Source organism: Rhinolophus sinicus, chromosome 1, assembly GCF_057876585.1.
Source record: "Rhinolophus sinicus isolate RSI-liver-muscle chromosome 1, RSI-T2T, whole genome shotgun sequence".
Classification (NCBI taxonomy): Eukaryota; Metazoa; Chordata; class Mammalia; order Chiroptera; family Rhinolophidae; genus Rhinolophus; species Rhinolophus sinicus.
The window spans coordinates 26,314,157-26,326,501 of record NC_142501.1 but is presented as its reverse complement, the minus strand read 5'-3'; the positions used below and the strand labels follow the sequence as shown (position 1 = coordinate 26,326,501).

At 34.6% G+C, this 12,345-nt stretch overlaps 1 protein-coding gene across 11 annotated transcripts in view; it reads left to right on the top strand.

The window, feature by feature from the left end:
• Positions 1-12,345, top strand: part of LOC141570143 (C-type lectin domain family 4 member A-like) — a 72,055-nt gene that overhangs the window by 47,479 nt on the left and 12,231 nt on the right. For 3 of the 11 annotated variants that reach the window (XM_074326085.2, XM_074326083.2, XM_074326079.2), the window contains exons 1-2: positions 10,368-10,633; positions 12,122-12,214. In XM_074326085.2, the coding sequence (XP_074182186.2) occupies positions 10,606-10,633; positions 12,122-12,214 (121 nt within the window). In that variant the 5' untranslated portion in view covers positions 10,368-10,605. Of the gene's footprint in view, positions 1-10,367; positions 10,634-12,121; positions 12,215-12,345 lie in introns of those variants that run through there. The other 8 variants (XM_088797755.1, XM_088797754.1, XM_074326082.2 and 5 more) reach the window with 7 other exon arrangements.

Below are 12,345 nucleotides of genomic sequence, written 5' to 3'. Positions count from 1 at the left end.
CTCGCTCTTTCTTGTCATCTTTTGGATGGATTATTTTTAAATTACTATTTTCTCCTTTTGTTATTTTGGAAGTTATATACGTTTTTAATATTCTTTTAGTGGTTACTCTAGAAATTGTGATGTGAAGCAATGACCTATCAAATCTAGTGTTAACTGATGATTTGCTGTCCTCCTGGATAGTATAAGAACCTTTGAACACGTTAACTCCATTGCCACTCCTCTCTACTTATAAGCTATTATTGTCATGTATGTTAATTTTATATATTCACATGCTCGCTTCGGCAGCACATATAGTAAAATTTTATATATTCTTTGTACCTTACAAATTTTATTTTACTTGTTTTATACAGTCAATGTCCATGTAGATTTATCTACATATTTACTATTTTAAAATTTCTCTTTACTCATTTCTTCATCTCAAACTTCATACCTGGAATAATTTTTCTTCTATCTATATAATAATCTTTTTTTTGTCATTTTTATTTCATTTTATTTTATTAGTTTTAGGTGCACAAAACAATGTAATAGTTAGACATTTATCATTTATATCCCTCACACAGTGACAAGCCCCCTCCCCCCATTCACTATCCCTCTGACATTGCACACAGCCATTACATTTCCTCTGTCTCTATTCCTAATACTTTACTCTGCTCCTTGTAAATGTGTATATATATGTGTGTGTGTGTGTGTGTGTGTATATATATATATATATATATATATATATATATATATATATATATATATAAACTTGTAGTTGACATTCATTATTGTTCAGCTTCAGCTTCAGGTGTACAGTGCAGTGATCAGGCATCTACATCTTCCCTTAGGTGGTCTCCCTAACGAGACAAGTGTCCGTCGGACACCCTACAAAATCTTTGCAACATTATTGATTACATTCCCCAAATTGATTTTCGTATCCCTGTGGCAATCTTGTGGTTACTGACTGTGCTTTCTAATTCCTTTCCCTACCTTTATCCCCACCCCCCCACTCCCATCTAGCAACCCTCAGTTTTTATACAATAATCTTTATATTTTTATTTATATCGGTGTTCTGAAGGCAATTTTTTTCAGTGTTTATTTTCCTGAAAATGTTTTCTTTTCATTTCACATTTACTCTTGAAGATAATGTTTGCTGGGTATAGAATTTTATGTTGGTAATGAATTTCTTTCAGCTCAATGAAAGTATCATTCAGCATCTTCTGGTTTTCATAATTGTGCGTAAGAAGTTAACAATTTAGCTAAATTTTGCTCCTTTGAAGGCAATTTCCTTTTTTTCTTTGGCCGTTTTAGAGACATTCTCTTTGTCTATTTTCCCTCTGCAGTTTTCTTATGAAATGTCTAGGATTTCCTCCATCCTTCCCTCTCATCCTCTTTCCTTCCTTCTTGTTATTCCTGTTTTTCCTTTTCCCACTCACCTCTCACTTCCCCTTCTAATGTTTCTTTCTTCTTCCTCTTCTCTTTCTTCTTATTTTTCTGTGTTACCTTGGATTCTTTGGGACTTTTAAGTATGTTGATTGATGCACATCTTTAGTGTTAGAAAGTCTTCAGCCATTATTTCTCCAATTCTCTTTTTCTTTTTTTATTTTCTGGCATTTCATTTAAATATATGTTAAGACTTTCTATCATCTTCTGTATCTCTTCCTCTTTCTTCTGTATTTTACTTCATTTTTTCTCATTCTTTTCTATTTTTGAAAGCATATCCTACACAGTAAAATATTCATAGATCTTATAGCTATTTAAATATTATTTCCTTCTTTAAACTAAATCATGTCTGCAAAATTAGGATATTGCCCATCTTTCTGGTGGAGATGACTTATGTTTCTTCATAAGGCATTATTTACTTCATGAAAAAAACTTCCAATGAAAATTTACCATGGAGAATAACAATAAATGTTCATATTTTGGAGGCCTAGAAACTAATTACTTTATGTCTTATTTCCATGATCTGATGTGGTAATCAAATAGAGTAACTTCATGTGAAACATCAAGCAAATGATTTTAACATTTTGGAGACGTCCTTAACATTCTTTTATTTTTGAATGTACTTTTGCTTGCATTTTTCTCAATGTAAAGGAAAAGGTTTTAAATCTTTGGGGACTTTAGCCCTTAACAATATTATTTCTTTTGAAATGAATTTTACATTGGAAGTTTTCTAGTTTTTTAGAGTGACTAAGGCCTAACTTCTCTGAAAAATCCAGGTTTCCTGGATAAAAACTTCAGGGCAACAGACATAAGAGGTTCCTAGTATACCTTGCTATGGCAATGCGCACACAGTGTTTCTAAAAGAATAACCTCAAAGTGGAAGTTAGAACTTATTTTTTTTCAGTTCCAGGTAGGAGAGTATAAGTAAAACCAACAATGGAAGATTAGGAATTGAGATTGTTTCCAAGAGTGATGCTCTCTAAAGTAATTAAACCAACAGGTGAGAGAATTGTGAAGTTAGAGAATTTTAGTACTAGAGATTATAACACTAATAATAGGTTAGGAAAAGGTAAAATTAGAAAAATAGCTCAGATATGAGCAGTTGAAAGGCAAAGAAAAATGTGCACTGTGGTTCAAGATGGTGATGTAGGAAAATCCTGAATTCGCTTCCTCCCACTGACACACTGAATCTACAGTTACATATGGAACTATTTCCTCTAGAAAAAGCCCCAAAACTAGCTGAGCAGTTCCTACACACCAGGTGAATGAGGAAAAACTCATACTAATATGGGTAGGAGAGGCCGAGAAACAATCTTGCCATGAACCCCACCCTAGCACAGTGACCCACAATTAGAAGCGTCCCAGCTTCTCCCTGAGGAGTGAAGGGCTTGAACCCCACATCTAGCACCCTAACTTATAAGACCTGTACCTGAGAGGTGGGCCCCCAAAAATCTAGCTTTGAAAACCAACAAAACGTGCATCCATGAGACCCCTAAGTCTATAAAGAACCAAGAAACAGTTCTCAAGGTGTTCGAACGGACTCATCATGGCTAATCCCATAGGCACAGCACAGAGGTAGCAAACTGAAAAGCACCAGTCTTTCTGTGAAAGGCAGATTTGCTTATTTAAAAAGTGGTAGGCATCTAATTGATCACACATATAGGTGCTGATTAAAATACTCTCCAAAGGCCACAGAGGCTGTCAGGCACTATCTGTGTTCTCCCTTTGCCCTTCTTGTGCTGCCTTCTTATGCGAATTAGGAACATGTTGATTTAGACAACCGGAAATTTTCAGGAATGTTAAGAAAAATCGCTCAGACTTTAGTGTAATGCAAAAAAAAACGGTATCATCACTAAGGTCAGCTCCATTTAATTTTTTAAGGTCAAGTGCCAGACATAAATGGGTTTAAGAATAGGTGTTTCATTAATAAAGTAGAAGCTGATTAGGAAACACATATTTTGACCAAGAGAAATGTAGAGAAATTGGATTGAGTCAAGTCTCCACAAATCAGAAGAAAATAAATGAAAGGAGTGAAGAAATGAACGGAGGAGCAAAGATAGATCAGTTCGTGTCCTTACCAAAGAACAAAGAGGTAGTTTTCATTGTAAGACATTTAAGATATCTCAAAGCATTGAAAATTTCTCCTGTGTATTTTACCTCTTATATTTTTTTGTAGTTACTAGTAGTCAGAAAACTTAAAAACTTTTGAAAGGCCCACAGAATAATAAAATACAGAGAAATGGGCAGCCAGTGAGTCAACATATTTTTTAATCAAATAATTACTATTTTCTTGGTGCTAGAGAACCAGTGAGATCCCTAGTAGTGCCTGCTCTAAACTGTAGCTCTTACATTTTAATTGGATGGTCATTGAAAAAATATGTAAACCTATAACTAAATAAAAATGAAATACAAACAAGCTCTGAGATAGTGAAATTTTTTCTTGAGGTTTGGCACAGAGAAAAGTGATATAATTAGGAGACCTGAAGAGAGTTGGCATTAAATGGTCAGAATCATGATGGCAAGTGATGGCATATTTTAACCTTAAGAAATATGAGAGAAAATAAATGAGGGACAACAGGAGTAAGATAATCAGTGAGAGCATGTGTTCTGGTAAAGACATAATAAATAGTACAGGAACTAATCCTCCTTCCTCTTTCCCCGTGACTCGTCAAAATTCTGTATAATGGAAAATTGACATGGGTTTTTTGATGACCTGCTTGTGAAAAGCAATTTTACTGGAAGATATCACTTTTGCATGAGTAATCAGACTTCTTGTTCTAATATTCAAATTCCTATTCAGTTTGACCTCCACTCTGAGTTCCAAATGAGTAGGTCCCGTTGTTTCCCTTAGAGATTATAGATAGGCATTTCAAACTTTACATGTTGAAATGAGGCCCTCGATTTTACCAAAATACTGTCTCTTCTTGTGCTCTCCCTTTCAGTAAATGGCTTCTACATATATCCAGATGCCCAAACTATTAATCTAAGGATGATTCTCAATAATTTTCCCTTCTTTACCTGGTTTTGTGTTGGTCTCAAGCTATTGATAGTTACGCTTTCGGCTAGAAGTCCCTGAGAGCACTCACATGGGCCCCAGTAGCCTCCTCATGGCTGAAGAGATAAAAAGAGAGAGACAGAGGGAGAGCAGGTCTGGGGTTCTTCTTTCATGGGGTTATGGTTGGGGGGGGTTAAGTTTTATGGGTTCACTCTTTATTGGTGAATTTAAAACATAAGAGCGGGGATTAAAGTGTGGGAAGGGAACAAGTGGCCAAATCATCAGTTACAAAGTCAACCAAGGATCTCACTTATATGTGGAATCTAAAGAACAGAATAAATGAACAAACAAAACAAAAATTAGACTCATAGATTCAGAGAACAAAATGATAGTTGTTGTGGGGGTGGGTGAGAAAGTTTAAGGGATTAGGAAGTAAGAGTTGGTAGTTACAAAATAGCCACAGGGATGTGAAATACTCCTACAGTATGGGAAATATAGTCAATAATATTGTAAAAACTATGTATAGTGTGAGATGCATACTAGACTTATTGGGGGGATCACTTCATAAATTATATAAATACCTAATTACTATGCTGTACAGCTGTAATTCATATAAAGTAATATTCAATGTCAACTATAAGTAAAAAGTATGGAATGTAAAGTACAGTATATACTCAATGGTATTATAATAACTGTAATGTAAAGTACAGTATATACTCAATGGTATTATAATAACTCTATTAAAGTTTAAAGGTAATTAGTGACAGCCCTCTCATTTCTGAGTTCTAGAGAATGAAATAAAAAAACCAGGAAAGAATCCAAATACCAGATTTATTGATGGTAAAGCTGTACTGAAAAATACGGATTGGATTTGTAGCCAAAAAAAAAAAAAGTTTTTTATTACTATCCCAACTCCAAGTCTAAAATGGAAACCCCTTTGGGGGAGAACTGTGGAGGCTACATGCTAGAAAAAAAAGACCTCTGCTAGCCTTCCTGTAGAGAGCCAAGAGAGAAAAACAACACTTGAATACTGCCCTTTGATTAATTGGTTCTCCCCAGTGGACATAATGGAAGCATCAGATTTTATCTCAAGAGTCTAAGATACTGCGAGAAATGAAGAGCCACAAAAACATGCTGAAAGTGTTAGTGGAAATTTCTCTTTATGAACTGAAGAATATGGAGAGAAAAGAATGGTTTTTGCCATGCTCATTGCCTTCTTTTCTGAATCGACTTTATTGAAGTATAACTTAATACAATAAAATAGACCTGTCTTAGTCAGTTCAGGCTGCGAAAACAAACTACCGTAGACTAGGTGGCTTACAAACAACAGAAATTTATTTATTTCCCACAGTTCTAGAGACTGAAGTCCAACATCAGGGTTCCAACTTAGTCGGGTTCTGGTGAGGGCCCTCTTCCGGGTGGCAGACTACTAAAATTTTGTTTTTAGTTAATAAAACCAAGTACAAAACGTATGACTGCTTATCTTTAGTATGGTTAATCAACCAGTTTAGAAAGATGTGTTAATATCTCCAACTGTAAATGTTGATTTATCTAATTCTACCTCTATTGCTGTCAGTTATTTCTTTATATAATTTGAGTCTCTCTCCTGTTATGATTAATCTTCTATGTTGCCTTTTAACAATATGTGACATTCTTCTTCATTTACAATAGTTTGCATTGAATTCTATTTCATTAGAAATTCAAATTGATATTCAAACTTTTAGTTCATATTGCCTGAGTCTTTTTCTTTTCTTTATCTTTTTTCCTTTCTTTTTTATTTCATCTCATCCCGTCAACATTTTTGAATTTTCCTGCTACTTGTTTTAAGTATGCATCTTGTAAACAGCATCCTTTGATCGATCTTAATAGTTTCTGTCTTAAGTAGTGAGTTCAACCCATTTCTATTTATTGTGATTATTTTACACTGAGTTATCACTGCTACCTTATTTCATGTTTTCAATGCACTATTCTTCAATTTTGTTTCTTTTTAAAAAATTGCTTTCTGTTTCTCATTAAATAAATCAAAATATTCTCTGATTTAAAAAAGTTACCTTCTATTTTTGTCTTATGGTAGATACTATTGACCTCAGACTCATACTCATGTTTGTTGACCTTATCAATTTTTTAGACATTGTATTTGCCAGGATAGACTGTATTATGCTGTGAGAAACAATTACACCAAAACAAAACTACTTTTTCATGCTGTATGTCCATTTCTAGATGGTAAGACTCTATATTACTGTTCTCCTCACTTGGGAGTCAAGACAGATGGTACAGCCACTATATGAATGATTATGGGGGAAAGAGAGCTCTGAAGATTCTCTTATAAGTAGTAAATGTTTTGACCTGATGTGAAACATGTCACAAATTATTGGCCAGAATGAGCCACAAGGCTCCATTTTTTTCTTTCACTGAAGAGATTTATTTTTAAAAATTAAAATACAGGGGGCAACCAGGTAGCTCAGTTGGTTAGAGTGCAGTGCTCTTAATAACAAGGTTGCCAGTTTGATCCCCACATGGGCCACTGTGAGCTGTATCTTCCAGAACTAGGTTGACTCATGCCTATGGCTTCTTTTATGGAGTGAATCCATCTTATATTTGGTCTTCCTCTTTCTTGCTGCCTTTTATTTTCCCAGCATTATTGTCTTTTCCAAAGGCCCCTGCCTTCTCATGATGTGCCTGAAGTAGGACAGCTTCAGTTTTGTCACTTTTGCCTCCAGCGATGTTTCAGGCTTAATTTGCTCTCGGACCCACTTGTTTGTCTTTCTGGAGGTCCAGAATATCCATAGAGCCCTCCTCCAACATCGTATTTCCAATGAATCCATTTTTTTCCTCTCAGCCTTCTTCACCATCCAACTTTTTCATCCATACATAGTAATTGAGGATATGAGGAGGTGGATGATCTCAGCTTTGGTCTTTAATGACACACGTTTGTTCTGAGTGATCTTTCCAAATTCTCCCATTGCTTCCCGTCTGAGTCTCAGCCGTCTCTTGATCTCTTGGCTGCAGTCTCCATTTGATGACTGAGTCAAAGTAAGTAAAATATTTTAGAATTTCAGTGTCTTCATTGTCAAAGTTAAAGTTGTATATTTCTTTTGCAGTCATGATTTTTGTCTTCTTGATGTTCAAATGCAGTTCTGCTACCTTGCTTCAACCTCTGGGAAACTGGTTGTTCAGTAACTTTAGTTTTTGTGGAATGCATGAGCAGACTTCCTATACATTTTTCTCTCTTTGGAAGTTTTTAGTAGGCTTACTTCTGTATTTTGCAAATGAAAGACTTAACACAATACACAGGTTATATAGAAAATAAGAGGTAAGACAATGACGACCTCAAAAGGATTTTAATGGAATTTAAAAGTATAGTGATTTGGTAGAACTGCTATAGCCTTAAAACAAAAGTTAAGTTTGCCCTTGATAATAAAAGAAATGTAGATGTAAGTGTTTAATCTCTGTTTTCTAAGGATTTTATAATTTATTATTATGATTTTTATTGTTATTAATATTATTATTATTAATAAAGGGGGTAGACAGCATCTATACTGACTGGTATGTAAATACCAGTTGGTAATGTAGAGTATGGATGCTGTCTACCCTACTTGAATAATGTTCTTTTATTAATGTCCTTGACTACAATCTGTCCTCTAGGATGTGTCAGCAGCACTTATGGAAAGAAAGGCAGATCTTTACTGTTGGTCTAGACATACTCGTAAACATTTCTGGTTTGCTCTGTCCTATCTGACCTCTGAGAAGCATATTACCTCAGATCAGTGTTCTTAACTTGCTCTTTCAGTGTTCTTCACAAAGCATCCATAACTTGTTGGCTACTTCTTTCTCCAGCCTTTTCCAGCTTTAATCACCAATGTCAATCTCCTAAAAACAACATTGCTTACTTTCTGAGTTGACCTGAGAAATCATAAAGGATGTCAACTCCTCTCAGTTGTAGGGCTGACATTTATTTTGCTGCTAATAAATCTGATATCTACAGTGCAGGGTGCTTGCATTGTCTATGAATTTTTAAGTTATTTACCCTATCCTCATACTACCCCAAATACACCCATATGATTAGGTTTCTGCCTATGGCCAGGTTGGTTTTTATGTCTATGACTCTGCTTTTGGACCCTGTGCTGAAAACCGCTCAATTGACACTCAGCAGCTAACAGCCACTCCTTTGGCTGTTCTCTGTACTTAAAAGCATCTATTATCAAGACCCTCAGTGCTGTTACTTATCTGATTTCAAGTATGACTAATGGCTTGAATATTCTCCTGCAGCTGAGTCATGACTCCAGAATTTGACTTTCTCAGAGACTGACAATATCTTCAACCATAGCTGGGTTAGAAATGTTTCTGGACCTTGTATTCCTCTTCTTGTTCCTGTGCTCTAATGCACTCAGAGGGGTTAGCTTTGCCATTTTAATTTTCTAATCACTTGTACTGACTTAGGTACTCATGCCAATTTTGTAGTATGGAATAATAAAAAGGAATGCAAATTCTGAAATCATCAAGGTCTATTGTCAAATGAAATATGCACAAGATGACAATTTAAATAGTACAAAATAGTTCATGATGAAAAGCAGCAGCCTCTCACTTCATCCTTTTCTACCCCAACCTTACTGCACAGAGGTAAATTGTTTTAGCTTTTTTTTTTAATTCTGCTAATTTTTTTCTGTGACTCTAAATAATACTTATATCTCTTTTTTCTGAACATTACAACCCAGTACTTCTTGCTCCCCTATTCTTTTTCACTTTCCTCTCTATTTTCACCTTTTCTCTTTCAAATTTTGACAATTAAATGATTATTATTACTTTTAGTTATGAATTTATTTGCTGCTTTTGCAACTCTAAATAATATTTTTGTTCATTAATTTTTTGTTGTACCTGTATTAAAATGAGGATGATTACTCCTACAACTTTCTTCTCACTTTTACTTCCTATCTTTGTCAGTCCTACACTTTTAATTTTACTTGGCTAAGATTAACACTTAATTTTGTGCAACCGCTATGATCAAGTGTGAATGTTTTATCTAGAGGCTAACTCTCATCAAGGAGCTTTCTCATGATCATGACTCTTTTGGACCAAGAAATGGTCTAAGATTATATTATGTTTCCTTCTCTATAAGTCCCATTGTCAATTTTGATTTGTTAAGAGATTACTCTTATCATTAAGGTCCTTTCTTTTTTTTTTTTTTTTTTAAAGATTTTTTTTTTTATTGGGGAAGGGGAATAGGACTTTTTTATTGGGGAACAGTGTGTACTTCCAGGACTTTTTTCCAAGTCAAGTTGTTGTTCTTTCAATCTTAGCTGTAGAGGGCGCAGCTCAGCTTCAGGTCCAGTTGCCGTAGCTAGTTGCAGGGGACGTAACCCACCATCCCTTGCGGGAGTCGAACTGGCAACCTTGTGGTTGAGAGCACACTGACCCATGTGGGAATTGAACCGGCAGCATTCGGAGTTAGTATCACAGAGCTCCAACCACCTGAGCTACCGGGCCCGCCCAATGTCCATTCTTAATGCCTGGTCTTTTATAATATTTTGAGTCTGTGAGCACTGGTTTGTCCTTTTCACGTGTATTTAAGATTCTTCTTTGGAGTAAAACAGGTTTTTCACTGTTTACAAGGTTATTTCTGAGTTGCAAACACTCTCTCCATGTTTTTTTCCCCTGTATTCCCCCATTCAGTCTTGGCTACCACAGACAGAAAGCACGAGGACCCCTTTTTCTTGCATCTGCACTGGAACTTTGGCAGCAGATAGTAACTGCTCTAGTTCTGTCAAATAGAGTACTAAAATTTTATTAGGTATAATGATTGTTTTTTAGGGTATCGCTAATTTTTTGTTTGTTTAAATGAATAAAAACAAATTGGATGATTCGACATGTCACACCAATGTAGTGATTTCAAAATACTTATGGAAATTTCTGCTAACTGTTTTTGGGTGTTGCTTTCTCAATTTCCTTTTTTTTTCTTTGCTCCGTCTCCCAAAGCGAATCAAACGAAAGCCCAGTCTCTGAAAAGACTTCTTCTTTTGAGTTGTGTTTTATATTGGCAACTTTATAGTCTCAGTAAAATAGGTAAGATTGATGTTCAATCTCAAGTATTTCTGAATATATTCTTTTATCTACAGAAATATACCCTGGGAGGAAAATATTAGAAGCATCTGTTCCTCCTAAACACTGGACAACAAAAGAGTTAACATACAATGGGGCAAGAAGAACCTCAAAATAGACGTGAGTACTTCTCTCTTTTCAGTTTTAAAGAGGCAGGCAAAATTATGACTAAGATTTAAAAATACAAATTGATGGTTGTTGTTTTGAAGATTGAATGTGATGATATGGAGAGGAGATGGTGGAAAAAAATGAGGATGACTTTGGTGAAGAGGAAGGTCATAGACAGATTTAAATACATTGAGTAACAGAAACTTCTTTGTAAAACATAAATTGGGCCCACAGAGGATTTAAAGTGTATAAAAGAAAAACAAGATGGAAAGAAAGAAATTTGGGAAGATTGTTTTAAAGGGAAGAGATAGAAGAAAGATAGAAAACACACCGACTAAGGCTCACAGCATTCCTGAGTCTCTAACTTTACCCCATTTTATGTTTTACTTAAGTGATACGAATGGATTTGTATTATGAGAACATTATATAATATTTTGAGAAATATAGAGAACAAACGCAGAAATATATCATTTTAAAATTAACGTTTCACTTTAGCTTGTTACCCCAACATGGCAAAGTTCAATGAACCCACAATGTACAGTGGTGCTGTAAAAAATGTTTTTATGTAACAATATGTCTTGGAGATTTTTTATGGCAATATGCACTGATACATATGATTATTTTAATTGCCATATAGAATTCCATTATATAGATTCACCGTGATATGGAATCTCTACTATTGATAATACATATGTAAATATTGTTTCAGTGTTTTTTTCTATTTCCATAAGTACTGTAATGAATATCCTTTAATATAAATAAATTCAGTTATTTCTATAGGATAGATCTCTAGAACTGAAATTGTTGTGACAAATGTTAATGTATTTAAAAATTGATAAATGCTGTTAACTTGATCTGTCTAAAAGACTTTCTAGTTTGTAGTTCAGTAGAAGCATTTATTTCCTCACCAAGAGTGCCGTACATATTTGTAATTTACTTCTTAAAATCTGATATATTAAAAATCTTACCATAACATTTTTGTTTACATTTCTCTGATTGAGCATATTTTTATTCATTTAATGGCCAATTTATAATTCAGTAAATTAAATATTCAGCAAATTTCTTGCCCAATTTTTGCTCACTTTTCCAATTGATTTTTTAAATTCTTTATACAGTCTGGATATTAATATTGTGAGAAGATTTTTCTTCTGTATCTCCTTGTGTTTTAACAGAATTTGTGTTATATAGAAGTTTTAATTTTTATGTACCTATATGATCAATTTTTTATAACTTTGGGGTTTTGTATCTTCTTTATAAAAAGTGTTTCCTATTCCAACCTCAAAATTGTTAACATAGTTCTGATTGATTGATTGATTGATTGATTGATTGATTGATTTGTAAGCTCTAAAATTGATTTAGTCAGGGGAAAACATTAAGCCCTCCTCTAGATCTAAAATATTTTGGATGACCTCATATTTAGCCTGCTCCTTGGTAGAATTAGCTTCCCCAGCTCTTGTGGCTGAGAAGCAGATAACCTATTTGTCTTCCTTTCTGTCCTAGTAGAAGGAAGCCCCCAGTTCCAGCTGATCCCTTGGGCCATTGCTATTGTTTTCATCTCACTTCTTGGTGCCTGCTTTATTGCAAGTTGTTTGGGTAAGTTATTAGCAAAAGTGAGGAGCTCCCCTTGAGTTATTTTCCCAAACAAATTTCATAAAATTGCTCTAAATCTTTTGTTATCTTGATTTCCCCCAACATATCAATCTATAATATCTTCAGGGTCTTGG